This window comes from Pan troglodytes, chromosome 16, assembly GCF_028858775.2.
Source record: "Pan troglodytes isolate AG18354 chromosome 16, NHGRI_mPanTro3-v2.0_pri, whole genome shotgun sequence".
NCBI lineage: Eukaryota > Metazoa > Chordata > Mammalia > Primates > Hominidae > Pan > Pan troglodytes.
The window spans coordinates 40,781,516-40,801,985 of NC_072414.2; the positions used below are offsets into that span (position 1 = coordinate 40,781,516).

Consider the following 20,470-nt stretch of genomic DNA (forward strand, 5'->3'; position numbering starts at 1 on the left):
TGAATAGATTAATCAAGAATTTTGGGGAGGGAGCAGGGGAGAAGGGTTGAAAAACTATCCATTGGGTACTATGTTCACTATTTGGGTGATGGGTTCACTAGAAGTCAAACCCCAGCATTATTTAATATACCCATATAACAAACCTGCAAATCTACTCCACCAATACATAATTTAAAAAAATTTTTTTGAAGTCTTCTTTTAGAAACAATTAGTCATTTGGGGACCACTTTAAAAAGAGAAAAAAAAATGGAAAAAAGGATTGGTAGGTATGCTTCAACTACATAATGATAAATATTCTACTTACTACTAGAGCAATGTTTCTGTTAGCTTACAATCAGAAATAAATGCATTTACTGAGTTTTAACCACTTGCTAACTAAATAATTCTGTCCTCTTTTTAAAAAGAGATCTGGTTAAATAAAGAAAATTAAAGACTGAAAAGTTTATACAAGTCAAACTCCTCATAGGTCTTATAGTAAAGCTAGCCCCATCTCCAAATTTTTTAAACTACTGTTGCTAAGAAACTATAATCACTAAATTGGCGCTACCATTAAGTTATTTAATTAACTTCCAAATGTCAAATTTAGACAAATGTGTACCTGACTCAACTTGAAGAAGTGCAGACTGTTAAGAAAGGTAAGGAAAGGTTTTTATATGCAGAAAGACCAGGAGATACAAATACAACTTTTCAAGGGAACTGAAAGAGTAAACACTAAGGAGATGTCAGGCCACTGCTGTGAGGTTCATTTACTCAACCTAAAACCAGTTATGTCATATACACTGTCCACTTCCTCATTCCACAAAAAACTTAAGAACAAAGAGAGGCCATCCTCATATTTGCTGTTGACTCCTTCAGGGGAAAATGAATTCTGGGCCTCCCCCTGTAACTACCCTGCCGTCCCAGTGTACGATGGAAGCAACAACATGAAGTCACAACCCAAAAGTCCAGTTTTCTCTTTGGTATAGCCCAGGTAAGCCAGAATACCCAGTATGACCTTTCCCCTAATAATTAAAGGGAAACAAAAAGTAAAACAAAAACACTTGCTGCCACACTCTAGAATTACACTGGCTCTTCAATATGCACAATAATTAGAAGCTATTTAGTATGCCAGACAGTATGACAAGAGTAATTCAGTACAGTCACTATATGGGTTTATATTTTGGGATTTTTGTTTTTTGATACTAGCATTTCATCTCAGAATTCTCTAGTACCTATAAGCACTTTTTTCATTCTCATATTTATATACATACTATACAAAAAAAACTGGCAAATGCCACATGACTGAACCTGATATCTAAGTAATTCTGAATATAAAGTAATTTATATCAGAGTTGACTAAAAACTGTAAAATCAAAAGAAAAAAGTTGATGATAGTGCTGATGTATTAAATTACACTTCTATATAGTCAAAAATCTGAGATTGAAAACTATGTTTCATTTTCCAAATTAGGCTTCAGTCAAAAAAATATATAAAGTTCATAAAAAGTCTTTTAAAATTTTTTTAAATTTCAAATAAGTCCAGGTATCCTGTATGATAGGCAAGGATACTTAACACTATACAAATAAGAAGAAAAGGCTTAACAAACTAGAATGACTGAAATATAAAGTTGGGAAAATGTCTTTTAACTTTTCATTATGAAAAATTTCAAATACATAAGAAAGTAAAGGGAATAATATGATGAATCTCCACGAACCCATTTCCCAGATTCAACAATTATGAACTCATGGCCAATTCAGCCACATCTATATTCCCACCCAACATTACCCCTCAGCAGCCTATTATTTTAAAGTAAATCCTAGACTTCATGTCAGTTTATTCATAAATACTCTAGTATATATCTCTAAAAATAAGCGCTCTTTGAAATATCAAGCACAATTCTATTGTCATACTTACAAAATAATAATTCTTGAATGTGCTCAAATATTCATTGTGTATTCAAATTTCCCCAATTATGTGGTATTAAAAAATAAATATAAACTTGATACCTACTCTCATTAGCTCCTAAAAATTGTTGTTGCAGGCCTTCGAATGTGTCACTTCCTGTTATCTCCTGGGCTGGTGAGCCATCATTATTCTGGGCAGAAGACTGATAAGGTTTATATGTCACTTTATTATACGGTTCCAAACCTTGACAACTGGGACCCTGTGATAACAAATGAAACTGACATTAAGATTTGGCCTTTTCTTCCAAAATTATCTGAATTAGACACCTAAATTAATGTTACGTTACAGAACTTACTTTTGGTACAGTTCAAAGTTGTTTTTATATATATATATATACACACACACACACACACACACATCTGCTCAAAAGTAGCACGTATTGTTATTTAACACTATTAATTGAAAGTCTGCAATACATAATTTATAGACATCTGAATTCTACTTTTGAGCACACAATGAAGGCAATTTTATAAATAAAACCCAAGAATTCCAATAAGACTATATAGAAATATTTTATTACAAATGATTTAGATTATGCCAACATCTTGGGAATATAAAAATGCACATATCCAATAACATGAACATGGACCATGGTGCCTCATATCTAATAAATAGTAACTCTTATGGGATGAATAATAACATTCTACGGAGATAGAATTAAGAGAAAATAACCACTTAACAGCCTAAAAAATCCATCCTGTCATTGCGTGACACAGACTAGCTGTTGAGGTATTTGCTGTCATCGAGAAATTCTAAGAAGCAACTAACTATATCCTGAGGTCTTACTTCATTAAACTCCCCCCCAGGAAAAACAAGGTTTTTTGGTTTTTCCTTCACATTCATCCTGTCTACTGTTATATCACCATACAAAACAGATATCAGCTTTGACATGTTTAACCTAAAATTTGTTATGGGTGGTGAGCAAGAAAACTGAGGAAATTAAATGTTGCCACCTACACAGAATTACTGCTTTAAAAACTACAATAAGAGACCTGAACATAGCTTCTCATTGAAGCACAGTGCAGTGGTAGAAGCAGCAGTAAATGAGGATAGTTATTCTTTGGCAGACTCAACTTTTAATGTTTAATCAACTATGTCCAAAGAGCCTCTATTTTAAACTTCTGACTTAAGATCATGATTGTATTAGACTGTAAACAGAAAATACCATGACTAATTCACCATGAACCTGAATAAGTGCCCTCTCAGAACTTCGTGTGGTTAAATTATCTTACCATTGTACTCACATACATTTCCTGAACACACACAAACATCACACAAATGCGTGTGCACACACACAAGTTCTTGAAAGTCAAGTTTTTACAATACCTGAAAATGGTTCCATTGAGGATCTGAAAATTTAATTACATTGGTTGCTTGGTTATTAAATTCCTGCTTCTGACCATTGGTATATGGCCTAAAGTTTTCAGGAAGGTGATATAAATCAGTCTGTTCACATTTACTTGGAGGACTATAACCACTTCCACCTTCATCTCCACCTTCAGGATGGTACACAGGATGTCGGTCTTCAGTTTTACTTCTATTTTTTTCCCAGACATTACCACATTTTTCTCCAGCATATAAACTCTGAATTTCATTATAGCCCTATTAGATAAAAAGAGTAAAATAAAAGCACGAAGATCCAGTCCCACCCTCACCAAAGTCATCATCACACCAGATACTTACATTTACACTTTGAGATTTGGGCAGCATTTGCTCATTCCAGCTCATCTCCAATTGCTCAGGATGATGTGGTCTCGAGAAAAAGGAATACTTTCGATTTAAAGCCTATCATTTATTTGTACATAGATAACACAAAGAACCCCAAGATTTTAACATTTTTCCTTCCAATCTTCACCCAAAATTTTAAGAATCAATTTACAATTTTATAATCATGTAATTATTAATCTTCATCAAAAGAAAAAGACTTATAGAATTGCAATATACAAGTGAAAGTGACTTCAGGCGCTTACTGTCCGTCTGTGCCATCCTCGCTGCAGTCCGAATACTGGAGCTCTGGAGAGGAGAGGTCGTCATCCAGCATCTCATGGGGAAGGTCTGTGAGTAACTGCTGCAACTGAGTCAAAAGGTCTGCATCAATATCATACCAACTTAAACACAAGACACCAAGCCAAAGCTGCCTTGGAACGAGTGGTTTTTTACTGTAGAGGTCAAAGAAGTTCATAATTCCCTCCTTTAATTAACTTCTTAAGTTCCACACAAATTATATTCATCATTTCACTTGGGGAAAAGGGAATACATAATTTTAGGATTTATATCAGAAGGCTTTTTTTTTTTAACGAAGATCTCAGATTTAAATACACATAGAGCAGAATTCAAAAACTTTTTTATGGAAACACAGCAAGTCACAATAATGGTACAATCAATGCATTATGTTATCACAGGGCAGGCAGACCAAGTCTCAGAATCCTGTTTTACCAGTAATCAGACCTTGGGGAATTCACAATTAGGCATCCCACAGGGAATGTGAGTAGCCAGATGCACTCTGGCCAGGTGATGAGAACAGCAGCAGCAGCAGGTGGCCTAGAAGCCCTTAAATGCTCTGATAATGTAGAAACCCGTGGGAGTCACTAATTAGTGGAGAGCCATCTAATTCCAAAGATGAAAAGATACATAATACTCTGCTCTCATACAACATCTGAGTAAAAGAAGAGTTGGAAGACTGTTTTCTATAGATAGCACATGCAAAAGCATGACACTACATCTGACATTAAATGTTTGATTTCTCTCTCCTATTATTTTCTAGAAAAAAATCAGTTTTAGCATTCTGCTTATTATATAAACTAGATAGACAAAATTAATTCATTCAAATTTCAAATGCGATAAAAAGATGAATAAATCAGCTAGTCTGTTAGACATAATTCAATAACATTTAGGATTTCAATAACTGTCTGCTATTGTCTTTCTTCAAAACCCAATATAATAATATTACCCTAAAAATCCCAATATAATGTATTTCTTAAATTATGTAACAATTAGAAGATCAAATATTATGTTACTAAATACTTTTTAGGGAAACTGTTTCTAATTACTTCTCTTTAAGAAACTAAGCACCAGTTTAATTAACAGCTTGATTAAATCCCTCCAAAGGACATAAATCAAACCCCATAACATTGTGCAAGTGGATTTTAAAGACCTTAAATACTTTGTAAAACCTTTCAGGAAAAAAAAAATGAGATGCTCCCTGGTCTATAGCATTTTTTTTTCCACTTTACCTGTCATTAGTACAAAAGAAATGGAATGTGTCCATAAAACATATCTGAGTATTATGTTAAGAATTACCAAAAAAAAAAAGTTTCTTAAACAAAATATGTATAGTAAAAGTTAAATAAATATATTTTATGGAAGGTCTGAAAGGAATGCCCCAAATTCTTAACTGAGCTTTGGTGAAATAAAATTTGGGAATGGGAACAGAGTATGTTGGAGGTGGGTGGGAATACTTCCTCACTCTATATTTATTTCTCATATTCACTGGATGGGTTTTTTTTTTTAAGCGTTTCTCAATCCATTTGTCTTCTAAAGATGCAACGAGAAAGATATTTTCTTCAATCAAAAGTTATCTTCATCTTTAAATCTGTTTAACGCTAACATTAACACGCAAGACCCTCATTAAATGCTCATCTCCACATGCAAGGTACTTGAAAAATCATTTTGAGAATTAGCCATATCAGAGTTGACTGAGAGATATAAAAAACAAGAAATACAAAAGACACAACATGAAAAACAAAACAGAACACATCAACATATTTGTACAAGACATGCCTCAAATGAAAGGTAGCAAAGCAATTCTACAAAGACACAAATGCACTAGAGAAAAAAGTTGCATCTATGAGGTCTTTTAAAAGTAGCACCACTTGTTGTCTATAATTATGCATCACTGCTTTAAGGAAAAAGACTACCCCCACATGTTACACAAGGAAAGATAAAACAAATCTTTTATACTTACATTAAGTAAAGACTCCTGAACAGAAAGAATATTTTCTTGTAAACCTTCAGTAAGGTTCAAGTACATAGCCTTAAAATTCAGGGGCGCCTTGACAGGGACATCTGAAGAGTACATTGTTTTCCCCCCACAAAAACAAAAAACTACATAATAATTCAGCAGTTATTGTAGCTTTGTGACACCACAGAGAAAAATTAATTTGAGTATAAGCAATCAGCTAATCAAAATGCTTCTGGATACATACATAAACATCAACTAGCAAAATCATCCCTATAGTATTCAGAGTCTTGCAAGATATTTTACATATATGCTAACATTTTAAAATTGATCTTCAAAAAATTTATCCATCAAGTTCTTTGGCATAGCTGGGTCATATTCCCTGGCTTCTTTAAGTTTCAGGGCAGAGAAAAGCTAAATGAAGTCCTCCTAAATAAGGCCATTCAGGAACAAAATTCCACCTCCAGTGTTTCCATTTCCCAGGATCAAAGTGTGCCCTCCTTATATACATTGTCAAATTGCCCTTTGGTCACTAACCCTGTGCAATAAAACACAAAATTGCCATATCTAGATATGCATGTTACCAAATAGAGAAATTTAGAAACTATACATTTTCCTCATTAAAGAGCTATCAAACTTCCAAATACAGATTCAAGAACAGAAATAACAATCCTTATAAGTGATAAGATTTAATACCACTCATTAATTTAAAATTCATCAGACTGCTTTTTGGCAGCAAGCAGCAATCTCAATAGGATATTACTGTGTATTAACCGAGTTTTAAAATTTAACAGATACCTTCCCTGTAAGAAAGATAATTTGCCACTCTAAGGCTTCAGTTGAAATAAATTCAGAATCATTCTATAAACTCCCCTCCTTTTCTACTTCATGTTTCTTTCTTAAAAAGAAAAAAAAAGAGAGCATTTTACTCAAAGAACTTTGCTAACAAAACACTTTGCAATAACCCATGTAGAACATACAAAAGCCTACATTCAGGGGCAAATGTAAAAGAGAACATATAAACCTTTTGTTAGGATTTTCAACTTAAATTAACTAAACAGATTATCTTCAGAGCCTATAATCCTCAATATTCATGAAGGCAAGAGGCCTTAAGTTACAAACCATACAATAATCTTCTCCCAAGAGAAAGGGTAGCAAATGGAATATCTAACGGTCATATTCCCTTTGAACAAGTGACCTCTTAGTATGCTTCTAAAAAGATTCTGATATTTTCAAATATGAATTATTAAATAATGCTTTCATGGATACATGCTAAATGTAAACAAATACTAGCTTTACAACTCCCTCTAGTGGAAACAAAATATCAAAATGCTTCCACAATTACATCAAACAAGGCAGTTAAAAAGTGGAAGAAAGGCTATGCAATGGAAACCTTGCCTCTAAAATACATGATGCTGAGCTCAATGGAGCTTTATTATTCTATTAGACGAGTACCACTATAAAAACCAAGTCAGTATTGCCAGGTGCAAGTTTCTATCTGCCACCTGCTACCTAAACCATCTAACTTTCTACTCAAGATCATTTTCAAATATGTCATCACTAAATGACCCGTCAACACTAAATGATCCATCATCAGCAAATATTATCTTGATATCATAGATTACCAAGTATTTCTGCCCCAAATCACCAGCTCCAGAATATATACACACATAAACAGATAATTTTACTATCTAGAACCAACAACAATCACAGAGCTACTTCTGGTGACACTGCAGAAAGTACATGTCTACTCCAGCTGACTGTGAGAGTCCAAAATGGCAATCTTCTTTAAGCTGTGGCTTTACCAACAACTGAGAGGCTTATAACAAGCAGGCCTATTACAAAAAGACCTTTATCTGGGGCTGGGTGCAGTGGCTCACACCTGTAATCACAGCACTTTGGGAGGCCGAGGCAGTTGGATCACCTGAAGTCAGGAGTTCAAGACCAGCCTGGCCAACATGGCAAAACCCTGTCTCTACTAAAAATACAAAAAAAAATTAGCCAGGCATGGTGGCGCATGCCTCTAATCCCAGCTACTTGGGAGGCTGAGGCAGGAGAATCGCTTGAACCCGGGAGGCAGCGTCAGCCAAGATCCCGCGATTGCACTCCAGCATGGGCAACAGAGCGAGACTCCATCTCAAAAAAAAAAAAAAAAAGAACTATATCTCTGTAATATCCAACTGTGCAATCACAAGTATAGAGACTTTAGGTGAAAAGCATTTTTGCAAAGTCATATTGTTACATTATGAATGAGTTAATACAAGAGCTTCTGAATTATTTTCTGGGACAGCTTTATAAAGAAAAGTTTGCTTTGGATGATATCTCCTTCTTAGCAAGGACAAGTATTACCAGCAGCTCTCAAGTGGCACAATCAGAAAGTAATGTCCTCCAGTTAGTTAGGAGAAACATAAGTAATGTGTGACAATTAATTGATATTAACTGACATGATACATATCTCTATGATGTCATCACTCTCACTGATCTACACCCTAATCTGCTCTGTCGACTATTTTTAAGAGATGAGAGTTTCAGTTGAAACACTGTGAGAAGCTGTGGTTTATGTACCTCTCTACTATGCCTTTATGCCTTGACCCACAGTGAGCCAACTTTTATTAATGTACCGTTAAGAGTTGTAGCACTTTAGAAATAGATTATAGGACGTTTCTATAAAATTCTTGCTTTTTTTTTTTCCAAAATATGGGTATATTTGTGATGGTCTCTGGCTTGAGATCCACTGGTCTAAATATCCTCTAAATATTGAATAAAGTATTTACTAAATCCTTTCCTTTTTCTGAATGTTAAAGGCACTTTCTCCATTTGACCTTCAATACAAACAATGGAGAGAATAGAAATGGAAAAAGCAAAATCATAATTGTAAAGCTGCTCATTAGGATGGCATGAGGGTTGGAATGGTGTATTCATTGGGATATGGGCACATGTGGACAAAATCCCAACTGGCACCAAAACAACAAAATTAAACACAGCTTGGAAAAACATGCTGTATTAGCAACTGGCCTTTCATCCCAGGCAGTGAAAATCAGGACTATCCAACCATGTACCAAGAGAGGCTTTCACAAACCCTTAGCAGGGTAGACTATGAGTCAGATGTGGTATGCCTGGTAAGCCTTATAGCACATCATCAGGGATAAAGGCATTCCTCCCACATCAGCAACTTGAACACAAAGTGATTCACTAAGTAGAGAAAGCAATATGCATTAGCCCACTGCTAACAGTTATAACCTAGCCACAATCCCAAAGCCGCAGTCCCAAAGCTACCAACCAGGTAGACAGGATAAAACAGCTTTTTTTCTTTAATCTCTTAAGGCTGTGAACCATTTGGCTATTGCTGGGTCAGGAAGACTGAGACAGTTAAAAAAAACCTTCTAGATATGCATGCAAGCTTGGGTTTGACCACCCAATTTATTACTTTAACTTGTAGTGACAAAGTATACATACAGCTGAAGATTTGTGAACAGTTCCGAAGTTTGTTACTAAAATTTGAACCTCTCTAGCCTCTCATCTCACTTTTTCCCTTGAAGCAATTATTTTTTAAAGTAAAAATATTTTTATTAACATGAAGTTTTTTTTACAAATTTAACCATAATCATCATGTTAGAGTCAATTCAGCTATATATCCTTCCACTCTGCTAGAAATACTCATTCTTAGATACTTGATCTTTCAAGAACAACTTTTCCCCTGAAATTCCCTATCCCAGCATACAATCTATCAAAGAGGTGATCCCAAATAGCTGTTTTCTATATTATCTAGAATTAATTGCCTCCTTAACTAGTATCCCCTCTAAAATTTTAACCACACAATACACTGGCAGTAAGCTCTCTCTAACACCCTACCTATCTCTCTAATATATTTCTCAATGAAAAATCACCTGTCAAAATATTTTTTCTTCTTTACAGTAGTGATTACTTAAACTGACCTTCTCAAGAATCCCAGTGGCTAAACCCCAGCCAACTATCCAAGCCCAGTCATGAAAACCTCATGCTGCAAGTTCAAAGTAACAGAAAATCCTCATTCCCATCCTTGCCACAACAATTGTTGTGAGGGGCCCTGCCAAAATCCGGAAACCCTCACCAGGGTCATAAACTCAAATGCCCTCAGGGCCCTGGCAGAGAATTTACCAGAGTGAAGCAGGCAGGTCTGAGTGCATAAGCCCATGTCTGTGTGAGAAGTGGGGACTGTGGCCAGCTGGGGAAGGAGAGCCACCGCTCAGTTCCAGCCCGCCTGCTGCCATGTGCAAATACAGGCCAGGTGTGGCCAGGGCTTTGGATGTTTTTTAGATAAGCCAGAGACTCTGCAGTGCTGCATAAAATTTTCCCATCTTCAAATACAGATTCAATTTTTTAAAAGCACTCTGCAACCAACAATACCTGTCTGAACCAAATTCAGCAAGTTGCCAGTTTTCTATCACTGCCTTAATTCTACCACCAGCCACATGAGCAATGGTCAACTGACCCTATTCCTTGCTTCCTGTTAATACTCATGGTCCGCAATAACTATTAAAAAAGATTTATTTACATGTTAGAAAATGGGTCATATAAAAAATAGCATCAGGACAAAAGAAGCCTTTTATCACAGACAATCAAGAAATTTGACTTACACTAAAAACAACCAAAACAACTAAATTCACTTCCACCAATAACACTATTACTGCTGCTATTACTATTGCCACCATTTACTGAACATTTGCTATGTGCCAAGAATTCTGCTAAACACTTTATATATAAATAATATGGTCTCTCCCTTTTATTCCTTTCCTTCTATATTCTATTCACCATGCAACCTTCTGAAAGATCTTCAAAAATATGATATCAATTTTCCCTGCTTAAAATCCTCCACTGGCTTCCCATTGCTCTTAGAATAAAATACAAACACCTTATCATGGCTTTCCATGATCTGACACCCATATCCACCACCCAACACTGGCTCATATATACCCAATACCATGGCCTTCTGGCCACTCCACATGATCTGTGGCATACACGGGGTCTCTTCCCAACTTCCCAGCTTACACTCATTGGTGTTTTGGCCTAGACTGCTCTTCCTCAGGCTTCTGCATGGCTGGTTCCTTCTCATGAGTCAAGTCTCCGCTCAAATATTGCCTCCTCCCACAGACCTTCCCTCACCAGCCCATCTACAGCAATCCCCTACCAATTGCTTTCATAGCACTCCAATTTGTTTCCCTGTCATTTATCAATGATAAATTATCACTCACTCAAATTACTTTACTCACTTGTTTACTTGTTTATTGTCTGCCTCCACTAGGATGTAAACTACCCAAAGCAAAGAGCCTTGTCAGACTTGTTCATGGCAATGTTTCAAGCACCTAGAAACTAACCTTCCACTTCCAAAGCCAACCATTACCTCCTAAATGAAAAGAAAAATTTAACCATTTATCTGATGGTATTATTCACAGTTGTGTTTTATTCCTGTCTCAAAAACAGAAGCATTCCACTTATTCACCTTTTCAGTCTAAATAGCAAGCAGATTTTAGGGTCGTTTTTTAAAAAAAAAAATCCAAATCCCTTCGAAATGACACAAGATGATATAATTTTGATCAAGAAATAAAACTTGTTAAAGATTGGGTTTAGTGGCTCTTTTTTTTTTAACAACTTACCTCTTTCTCTCTTTCATAGTCCTCTTTGTCATACTCTTCATCTTCATTTTGCACTGGTAGTGCCACACTGCCAAAGTCTAATGACATGGTCCTCCTGTGGGAAGGGAAAGATGTTTGGTTTCTGAACACCACATAAAATCTCCGCAGAACAAACTACATAAGAGATGCCATACATACACAAAGTGAAAAGACAGAAACAGACTGGGAGAAAATATGTATAACTCAGTTATGGCCAATAAAAATAATGGTGATTCATAGAAAATAGCTATATGACAGCAATTCATGGAAAAGAAAACATGCAAATAGGTAATAAAGCTATGAATAGACCTTTCTAGTGGTCTGAAAAGTATAAAACAGTAAGATTTTTGCCGACATGAAAAATCAGATGACAATAATAATAAACTAGAAATGTGCCAAATGTAAAACTCTTAAGCTCAAACAAAATTTCAAATGTGATATATTAAACATGGCACAGGCAGTACCCTATTGCTTCATTTTTTTTAAATATCAGAAATCCAAATATCATGCTTTACAAGAAGAAGGCCCCTAAATCATGAGTGAATGACTACTACCCAGAAACCATTTACAATTCAGTAAATGCCATAGAGTGCACAACAAAATATAAGTCTTAAATGTCCTCCTCTTAAGCTTGATAAAATCAGGTTCTGGCAATATACTCGGGAAAAACAGAAGTGAAGGCTGTGAAGCTCCACCACTGTGGACTTCCAATTCCAAAAGCAACAGCAAGAGTTCCCTGGGGAGCAGTCACTGCTGCGGCAGAAGCAGCAGCAGGAAATGGGTTTTCAACTACTTACATTCAAAAAAGCTGCTGCTGATTTAAATTGTACTTAGGGATCCTGACACTATACATAAACTCCTCAGAACTTCAAAGCTCTGAACAATCACAACAAAAAAGTAGGCAAGTGTCATCAATTACCTGGCCTAACACTCCCCCCTATTCAGTCCACTGTTGTTCATGCCAATGAAACGCACTTGGATGTGAGCCTGAGCCACAACTCATTCACTACACCTTTCAAGCTCTAAAATGTCATTAAATTGGAAGTAAAATCAGAAGCATGGAGACCCAGCAATCCAAATGCATTTTACCATAGAGAACTTAGCTCCCTCGTCTTAACAGATACGAACTATATCACAAACTTTTGTGGAAGCCAATAGCTCTAGAGCAGACAATATCCTATTTCATCAGATCTAAGATGTCTTTGATTCTATGACGCAGTTCCATTTGTAGCAGTAGGAACAAGATGTAGCCAATCAAATTATGACATAACATTAATTTTAGGACGCAGTCTATGTTGTAGATATTAAAGTGTGAAAAGAAAATACGCAAGCTAGAATAGATGAATATGGTATTAAAGATTAACACACATATGAACTTCAGTGGTGAAAATCCCCCTATGACAAGTTTTTGTTTTTCAAAGACTGAGTTATGTTTCTTGGCCAACCTCTAATTTGCAGTCTACCTTCTAATCCCTTCCTCTCTGGTCCCTACACCCAACCCGTCCCTTTTAACTCATATCAACTCAGACTTTACCACAACTTAAAACCCTCCAGCCTCTGCTTCTCAGACCACACCTACTCCTTTCTACCCTTGTGCCAGGGCTAAAGGGGGGAAGAGACATGCATATCGAGGAAAATAAATCTAAGTCTATCTATAAGAATCCTTCTGTATGTCAACAGAAGACGAAGATATGAATATGATAAAGAGCCTGTAACATGAAATGGTGAGGGTAAAACACACAATCTCATGTCTCTAGATTTTTTTCCACTATGCAAATAGACTTAATATTCTACAGAACACTATATATATTGAAAATACTAGCCCAATTAAATCCTATGTCCTTAAAAGAGATGAAATTAAGCTGGACCTTAAAGAAATTCCTGAATCCTCCAGGCAGAAGAAATCCTTTCTGTTTCTGAATTCTGTGTCTTCTACCTTTCTTTCATTCAAATATAAATACAAGACAAAATATGGAATTTGGGTTACTTTCTCCTTCATTAAGTTAGAGAAGAGAGGTTTGTTCCAATCCTTTACTAACCTGCCATCAACTGATGTTGATTATTGAAAAAGAACATTAAGATTTATAAGAGCCTATTGCTAAAAATGTAGCTACTAATATTTTAAATAGAGAGCTATTTTTTCTCAGATAGAGAATACTTACGGTTTTGTTTTTAAAGTAAAGAGAATGTAAAATATGAAAGTATATATCTTTAATGTTATTTTAAATCCAAAACATGTCATTAAAGAAGACATCTAAAAATACCTGAAAAGACCAAAATCTCCCCCACTGAAGAAGGTATAAGTTTTCCTTATCAGAACTATAAACTATAAAAGACTTTAAGAAATGATTTCAGACATAAAGGGAAACCTGATCAACTTAATGTGGTTAAAAGTATATATAGTAAAAAGGTAATACATATTTTAAATGAGACTTAAAATAAGAGCTAATACCTTAACTTATTAATCACCACTCATTATCACTGCTACCAGAGACTTTAGTATAATATTCAGAACAACAAAAGAGACTTCTTTAAAAAAAAAAAAAAAATAGCAAGATAGTAAATCCAAAAGCCATAAAGAAAAATGTGATGGAAACCTAACCACAAAAAATAAAATTTTGTTTAAGGCAAAAGACATTAATGAGTCAAATATTATTTATGAAAAAATACATCAATAACAAAGTCAAGAAAAATAAGAATGAGAAAAATATTTGCAAAGCACCTGACAAAGTCCCAATATAAAATTATTAAAAAGAAATGAGAAAAAGACAATCCAACATAAAATTGGGCGACTGACATGACAATTTATTTTAAAAAGTGTAAATCAATTAGTTTGAAAAGATGCTTAAGCTCGTGATGTTTCAAAAAGTGTCATTTAAACAATATGCCATTTTCAACCACTAGATTGAAAAAACAACAAAAACAAAAAAAAAAACTTGTTATCACCCAGTGGTGACTATTTTGTATTTTGTATGGCTCATGAGTTGCTGGTGAAAATATCAACTGCTAAACCATCTTGAAAACTATCAATATTAATATATTGAAAATTAACATTTACACTAGTAAAATTATTTTGAATTAATTTGTCAATACTATGCCACTAGTAAAAATACTGAAAATTTTCTATATCTATTGACTCAAGGCTGACCACTTGAGAAATCAAGATGCAGATTAAGTATACAGTATGTTTTGGTTTTCTTCTTCAATAGCAGTCTGGTAGACTTTCTTCCTAGATAACTTTTTCTGAACCCTTAACAAGACTATAAAAAGTATGTCCTGTTGTTACACTCAGATGGATGCTCTGACCCAGCATTCCTTTTGTTGTCCCCGGTTGTTTTCTCTGCCCTCCTTGCAACAAAACCAATGGGTATTTGGACAAAAGATTACAAAGCAAAAGTAGCATTGTTTTTGCTTCATCTAATAAACTATAAGCACCCTGAAGGCAGAATTAAAATGTATCTGCCTGCATGCACATGGTGGGTACATAACAAATATTTGTTGACTGAATATGATATAGGCATGTTACCTTATACGAATTCATTACTTCAATAAAATTTTATTGAATACCCACTGTGTTCCAGATCATATCCTAGATGCACCTAAGACATGGTACCAGCCATGAGGAGCTCACTGTCTCTGCTCACCCTCTCTTAGAGCCACTGATATAAACAGTTACAATAACATATTGTAATAAATTCCGTAGTAGATGAAAGTACAAAGCACAAACTAACTTTTCCTAAGAAGAAAGGATAGTTTAGAGAAGTTTTACAGAAAAAAAAGAGCTTTTAGATTAGAAATAAATCTTAAAGGACACAATATGGCTATAAGTGGCTCTAAGAATGAGGGCACTCATTCAGACAACCTGGGCTCAATTCTGGCTCTTCTATTTATCAGCAGTGCAATCTTGAGCAAACTGTTTCTGCTTCTACGTTAAAGAAATGGGGGTAAAAATAACACTTCAAAGATTGATTCTGAGGATTCACAAGATACTACATGTAAAGTAATTAGCACTATGTGCCAATCAATACATTGTAGTTTTATTACTATTATGACATTATTACTGACGAATAGGAGTCTGCCAGCTACCGAAGAGGTTTAGGGAATAAAGAGGATTCCGCATATCTGAGAAAAGGTGAATGTGCAGCCTATGAGAAATGTCACTTCTAATAATGCAACCTCCTATGGAACAAAAATGCCACCCTCCTTCAAGATGCCCTCCCAAGCCTGTTCCCCCATGGAGCTGGCCACTCCTTTGCACTTTCAGACTGTATTTCTTATGCTTTTCTTATGGCTTCAACTTCAGCTTCTCTTTAGTTGAGTGCATTCACCTGTCTAGGGAGTGCATGTTCATTGTCACGCACTATGAAGGTATAAGGTGATAATAGGCTTAAATCAGACTCGAGTTCATGACTACGATATAGGAAGGGTTATAAACCCCCACAAAAGGGGTTTCTAAGAATTGCACTGGGAGTTGGGAAATTCTACTTACTTGCTGACATAACTCGCCTTCTAGAATGGAAACAGCCAGAGCACATAGCCCGGTTTAGACTTGCAACACCTGGTGGAGGCACCTTATTCATTCATTCGACAATTTACCAAGCACTGTTCAAGATTACAAAGTTTAACAGGACACGATGGAGGGAAAGAAAATAGACATATAAACAAATGATCGCAACATCTTGTGATCAGTGCTAATAACAGCACTTTGGACAAATTGATTCAAGTTGCCCAGAGAGCGGAGCGAGTAATGCTAACACACAATAAGCATCCACAGGCTGACCGAATGACCTTGAGGAACTGTTTGGCGTCAGCTACGGCACTACAAACATGACCAAAGCCGCACGGGGCCCAGGATGCCCGGGGCTGCTGGCTTCGGGTGCCAGCGTCACTTGTACTCGGTCAACACACGTGCACAGAGCACCTACTGTGAGCCAGGCGTGACGCCAGGGTGACCAAGGCGGGGTCCGCAGAGTAGGGTCTCAGGGCGACCCCAGCAGCCTGGAAACGAGGCGGGCTTCCCATATGTCACTTCTAAGTAGGATATTGGAGGAATGAAGAGGTCTAAATGACACGTTAAAGGTAAAAGCTGAGCCCGCAACATACGGGCAGTCCACCACCGCGGGATTTGGGGAGGGGGCAGGTCAGCACCCCCAGGAACCCTCAGCCAGCATCCCGAGGACCCCGCAACTCCTCTAACCCCAGGTCCAAGCCCACCCGTGGATCAGAACTTACCGGAGGCCACGGAGGCTGTTACCGCTAGGAAACTCTAGTCCTGGCGGAAGACCAACTTCTAGCCCATCCCCTTACCCTGGCTCTAGTCCACTAGCTCCTTCCTAGTCACAACCGAACTCACGGGGCGGAGGCCCTTAAGGAGCACTCGCCTCCTTCAATCGCCGACTAGAAGCTCGCCCGGTGGGCGGAGCCGTGCCGGCTCGGGGCAGAGCGAGGAGGCAGAAGTCTCCGCCTTCCTCAAGCTTGGTTGAGAAGTCCGCCTGCAGTTGCAAAGTACGGCTGTTTGAAAGCGGGCGCCAGAGGTGGCGGGAAGCTCCCCCTGTGCGCCCATTGGTGGATTCGAGAGCCAATTACGAGGAAGTTACCCCGGAGTGGGCGGGCTGATCGGTTGCCTAGAGACGCCGAGGCGCTTCACCCGCTACCTTCGGCCAGGGTGCAGCAGTCTTACGGGGACCCCTTGCCCGTTTGGTACCGGAGACTGCAAAGGTGACTCGTGCCTCCTGCGCTTCAGCACACAGAATCCCGCAGATTCCCCACCGAACTCTTGCCTTAGAGGTTTTTTACATTTGCCCTTGTTTTCTAAGGCGCCTGCTTCCCCATTATTTAACAGCCTTAGATATTTTGCTTTGTCTTCTACCTTACTAGGTGCCGCTTTGTTTACATTTTTGATTCTTTAATTACTGATAAGATGGCACATTTTTCCACGTGTCTATTTACTACTCTAATTTCCTCGGGTGTGAGTGTTCTTGTCACTTAGGTGTATATTATTAACCTGCCCCTAAAGACAGCGCCACCCAGTCCTCAGTAAAGCCCAGTACTGTGTCTATCTTCTCTGGCTGAAAGGGTTCCAGTGAATAATCAAGGAATTGGTGGCGGCAGGTTCACATATCCTTTCAACCCTTTCCCATGTGTACTGGCACGGAGTAAAATGGTTGTTCGAGGCTCTTCATAATGTGGCTGGTTTTCCTTTGCTACTTCACCGTCCGCCCCCATGATGCCTACACTGACCCCTGTAACCCCATAAACTGGTATAGGGTTTGGCAAACAACAGGTAATTTAACCCACTGTAATAGAATGAATGAAATCACAGGCTGAGCTAACAATGGTTCCCAGAGCGCTTTTTTTCTTTCACCTGCTGTGAAAGCTGTTTCTTTCACCTGCATCGCCTCTACCTTACTTCTCCTGCTACTTAGTTTTGAAGACAGACTAGCACCTCCTTTGAAGCCTTTCATGACACACACTCCCTCACTTTGCAAAAATGATCTTTCCTACCTCTGTACACAGTGTATCCTATATATCCTATTATAGTTCTTATATCTACTGTAAGTTTTTGTGTGTCTGTTACACTCAGTACAATGTGAATATCTTGAAGTACTCACTTTACTTCTTGGGTGTCTAACATAACCCTGGTAGGCACTCAAAACAATTATGTTAAATGAGTAAATGAATAAATGAACAAATAGATGAAGATTTTGGCAGGGGGGCGGGCAGAAAAAGCAAATAAAAGGCCTTCAAGTAAATGGCATTTGTTGAATCTGAGCCAAGGCATCTTAGTGAGAATTAAATGCACTTTTCACTTTTCACATCCCACTGAAGTCGATTGGCAAACTGTATGTTGCATTCTGTGCTGAGGGTTATGATGGAGTGCTGCAGCAAGAATGCCATGTGATCCCCATGCACAAACAACTGCTTCTTAGAAGGATGAAAGCATAAAACGTGTCAGGGGAAGCACATGAGGAGGCAGTGTTTATAATCCATTACACAGTGCTTTACAGATTGGTAAATTCTTTCACAAGCATCATCTCATTTGGTTCTCACTACAACACTGTGGGGGGTTAGGACAGGTATTCCTACCCATTTTCCAGTTGAAGAAACTTACATAAAAATAAATTAAATGACTTGTCCAAGGCTACACAGCTAATACAAGGCAGACAGAATCTGAAACCAGGTCCTTTATCTCCAAACCCAGAGCTCATCACTACATACAAAATATTTTAGTGAGACTAGCATATATGTGACAAAGAGGGAAAATAAAGAATAAATCAACCTCCCATCCTGCCATGCCTCTAAAAATGGTTTTTGGTGGAGTTATGGATATATTCAACTGAATTTCTTTGACCACCTATCCTGTTTAAGTCCTGGCCTAGGTGCAGGGTAGGACCCCTATGCTCAAGGTACCAACACTCTGAGTTACAAGATGCTTACGTAGAAAAATAAATAATAATAAAAATTGTTTACTAAGTGTAATAAGAGTATAATAGGCAATAATTCTAGGGAAAGTGAACACCTAAAGATGAATCTATCAAGGCAGGTTCAAGGAAGAAGAGAAGGAGAGAGCTCAACAGGTCAGTTGATTAGCATGAGTGCAATTTAAAGGCCAGACCAGCAAAAGTGCAGGAATCTTACATTTAGAGGTAAGTCTGGAGAAGAAGGCAGGAAGGAGGTGGTCCATAGAAGAGCTTTAAGCCTGGGAGAATAGGAAAGGCATTCTACAGAGGTCAGGTAATGGTGTGCACAAGGAATGAATCTAACATCCAAAGAAACACAAGCAGACAGAGGCATTCTGGGATAAGAAAGGCAAGTGTGGGAGAAGAAAGTAAAACTGCCAAAGATCTCAAATGCTGGACAAAAGATTATCTGTGAAACGTTGGCTCGATGTTTACCTTGCATGTTTTAAATGCGCACACCTATGAGCTGGGTGAGACATTTCAAGAGAAAATGTCACATTGTTGATGAGATGGGGTCCCTCCCACTAACAAGCATTTATAAAGGTAAAGCTAAACCATTATTTCTCCTTTTTCCTCCTTTTTGGTGTCAAAGCTATCAGGTCAAAGCAATGTCACCACAGGAGTGCTATCCAAAGTGCTATCATCAAGGAGTACTATCCTCAAAGGAACACAGAACTTAGAGTAAGAAGATCTGAGTTCAAGTCCCAGTTCTCCTACCTACTAGCATTGTCCATAACAATTTAACACTCAAAAGCCTCAAAGTCCTTATCTGAAAATAGGGATGATAATACCCACTTCTCAGGATTGTGGCCAAAAAAAAAAATGAGATGAGATTGTGAGAAACAGCTTTTAAATATAAAAACATTATTTTCCATTGTGTTTCTATGTACTATGGCTTATTGGATTAGAGTACACACTGGGGGCTGAGGTAGTAAGGAAAAACCAGGAAGTTGTTCTGGGAGTGGATGGCAGAGAAAGACAAGGGTGAATGTGTGCCGAGGGCAACAGGAGCTTATGGGATGGGACAAACAAAGAGTCTACACAAAGGATATGGCTTCATGAGAACAGGACAAAAATAGGAAGTGCTAGAGATGGAACAGGAGTACTTGGAAAGAACCAAGGAAGATCAGACCATTATTTACAACTTATTCAACAGTATTTTGGGAACACCTACTTTGTGCCAAACACTGTGCTGGGATCATTTAATATTGACATGTGGATCAAAATGCCCACTCTGCTCAAGTCCCTTCTCACAGAATCTGCTCCTGCTCACAGTCATTATGACCTCACCACCATCACCATCCTACCACCCACGGTCCTGGCCAGACTTGACTGAATCAAAGGGGAACACTAGACCCAAGCTGGGCCAATCGTATTCCCTTCCCAGATAACTAAGATTCCACAAAACTGAGCGAGGTGGTAGCCATACAGAGGAGAAGCAGACTTTTATTACACTT

General features: G+C 37.6%; 1 protein-coding gene across 14 annotated transcripts in view; it reads right to left on the reverse strand.

Annotated features, from left to right (window-relative positions):
* The window catches only part of CEP152 (centrosomal protein 152), a 72,955-nt gene extending 55,760 nt beyond the window's left edge, over window positions 1–17,195 (reverse strand). For 7 of the 14 annotated variants that reach the window (XM_054666912.2, XM_054666911.2, XM_063794095.1 and 4 more), the window contains exons 1-6: window positions 16,043–17,133; window positions 11,536–11,629; window positions 3,915–4,018; window positions 3,628–3,697; window positions 3,271–3,546; window positions 1,990–2,143 (exon numbers count right to left, since the gene is read on the reverse strand). In XM_054666912.2, the coding sequence (XP_054522887.1) occupies window positions 1,990–2,143; window positions 3,271–3,546; window positions 3,628–3,697; window positions 3,915–4,018; window positions 11,536–11,622 (691 nt within the window). In that variant the 5' untranslated portion in view covers window positions 11,623–11,629; window positions 16,043–17,133. Of the gene's footprint in view, window positions 1–1,989; window positions 2,144–3,270; window positions 3,547–3,627; window positions 3,698–3,914; window positions 4,019–11,535; window positions 11,630–16,042 lie in introns of all 14 variants that reach the window. The other 7 variants (XM_063794097.1, XM_003952648.5, XM_523070.7 and 4 more) reach the window with 2 other exon arrangements.
* Between the last annotated feature and the right edge of the window lie 3,275 nt (window positions 17,196–20,470).